Source organism: Perkinsus marinus (genome assembly GCF_000006405.1).
Source record: "Perkinsus marinus ATCC 50983 genomic scaffold scf_1104296927824, whole genome shotgun sequence".
NCBI classification, from domain to species: Eukaryota; Perkinsozoa; order Perkinsida; family Perkinsidae; genus Perkinsus; species Perkinsus marinus.
In genome coordinates, this window is record NW_003217045.1 from 145 (window position 1) to 1,346 (window position 1,202).

Sequence of the window (1,202 nt, forward strand, 5' to 3'; positions counted from 1 at the left end):
CTGCTGCTCTCAGGTCTGAGCTTAGCTGAATCCACGGCTGGCCTCCGGTCGCTCATCGCGAGGTGCATACTCGTATCGGACTATAAGGACCTACGGAGGGCCAAGGAGGTGGCGACCCTTCTGAGTCTTCTGAGCTCGACTCCTGATAGTGAACACTTTCAAGCGGCGAAGCTACATTTGGTGAGAGTAGCTCTAAGGGCCACCACTGGACATCGCCGTGATGCCAGTTACAGTCTCCTGTATTACAAGGGCAAGGTGAAGGCTTATCGGCAAGCGAAGTGGCCCTGTTGGCCCGCTCTCTGGCCGGCATCGGCCAGGCCGATGGGACCGCAGTCGAACTAGAAAGTATTCGGCAGGTGATCCGTCCTGCATAGGAGCTGGTCTTCAGGCGTTGTCTGGAGGCTCGGCATGAGGGTCTTCGGAACGACTCTGAAGGGACTACCTGCTCCTAGCGTTATAGCGTTCATGAGGGCAGGTGGGTAGGCTGGTAGGAGGTATACGGCGAGCATTGATCGCATTCTTTTAGTCACATGGTGTACCGAGGAGGGTAACCTCAGCGATGATGCTGTGCAGTTCTTCGACAACCTAGGCCCCTATCTCCTAGAGAGGCAGTATCCACCCGATGCGCCTCCAGGCAGCAGTGACCTGATCACAGTAGCTGCTGGTCTTGCTAGGATGGGCCATAAGGATGTACATAGGGTCTTCGTGTTAGTACCATGGGAGAGCTTCTGAGTTTGGCAATAGAAGTTTTGGGGTTGTACTGAGTGCCTCTAGGTGCCCTTACTGGTTATAGTATCCTCCCTACTCCGACCGTATGTCCGACGATTAACAGCAGTCCAGTGCATAGCGTTGATATCATCGTATTCGAGGCTAGACCAAAGGGAGGTGAGGTGCCTCTGTCGTTACTGCTTATCTTTTCCCAGGCGGACTTCCTAACCTTGGTCTCGCATAGACTAATGATGTGCGACGCCCAAGGGGACACCACGCCGGGAGTGTTCGAGCTCACCTCCAGTATAGAGAGTGTGCGGAGGCGACGGCAGCGGCATGGTAGGTCGGCGGTCACCTTGGTAGTGGGGGCTTCAAGCGTGTGAGCAGAGGCTCTGCCAAGGCCTAGCAGTGGCGAAGGAGTGACCATGGACCAGCTATGTATCGCTGTGTCCTCTCTGGGGGCGATGGACGTCGTCAGCCCCGATTTCGCGTAA

At 55.8% G+C, this 1,202-nt stretch overlaps 1 protein-coding gene across 1 annotated transcript; it reads left to right on the forward strand.

Moving 5' to 3' along the window:
• Nucleotides 1-227: 227 nt before the first annotated feature.
• Nucleotides 228-732, forward strand: Pmar_PMAR027005 (hypothetical protein; the record flags this gene model as incomplete). The annotated part of the gene is made up of 3 exons (XM_002788752.1): nucleotides 228-345; nucleotides 389-475; nucleotides 527-732. Coding segments are annotated over 3 exons (411 nt in total), but the record flags the coding sequence as incomplete, so codon positions are not given.
• Between the last annotated feature and the right edge of the window lie 470 nt (nucleotides 733-1,202).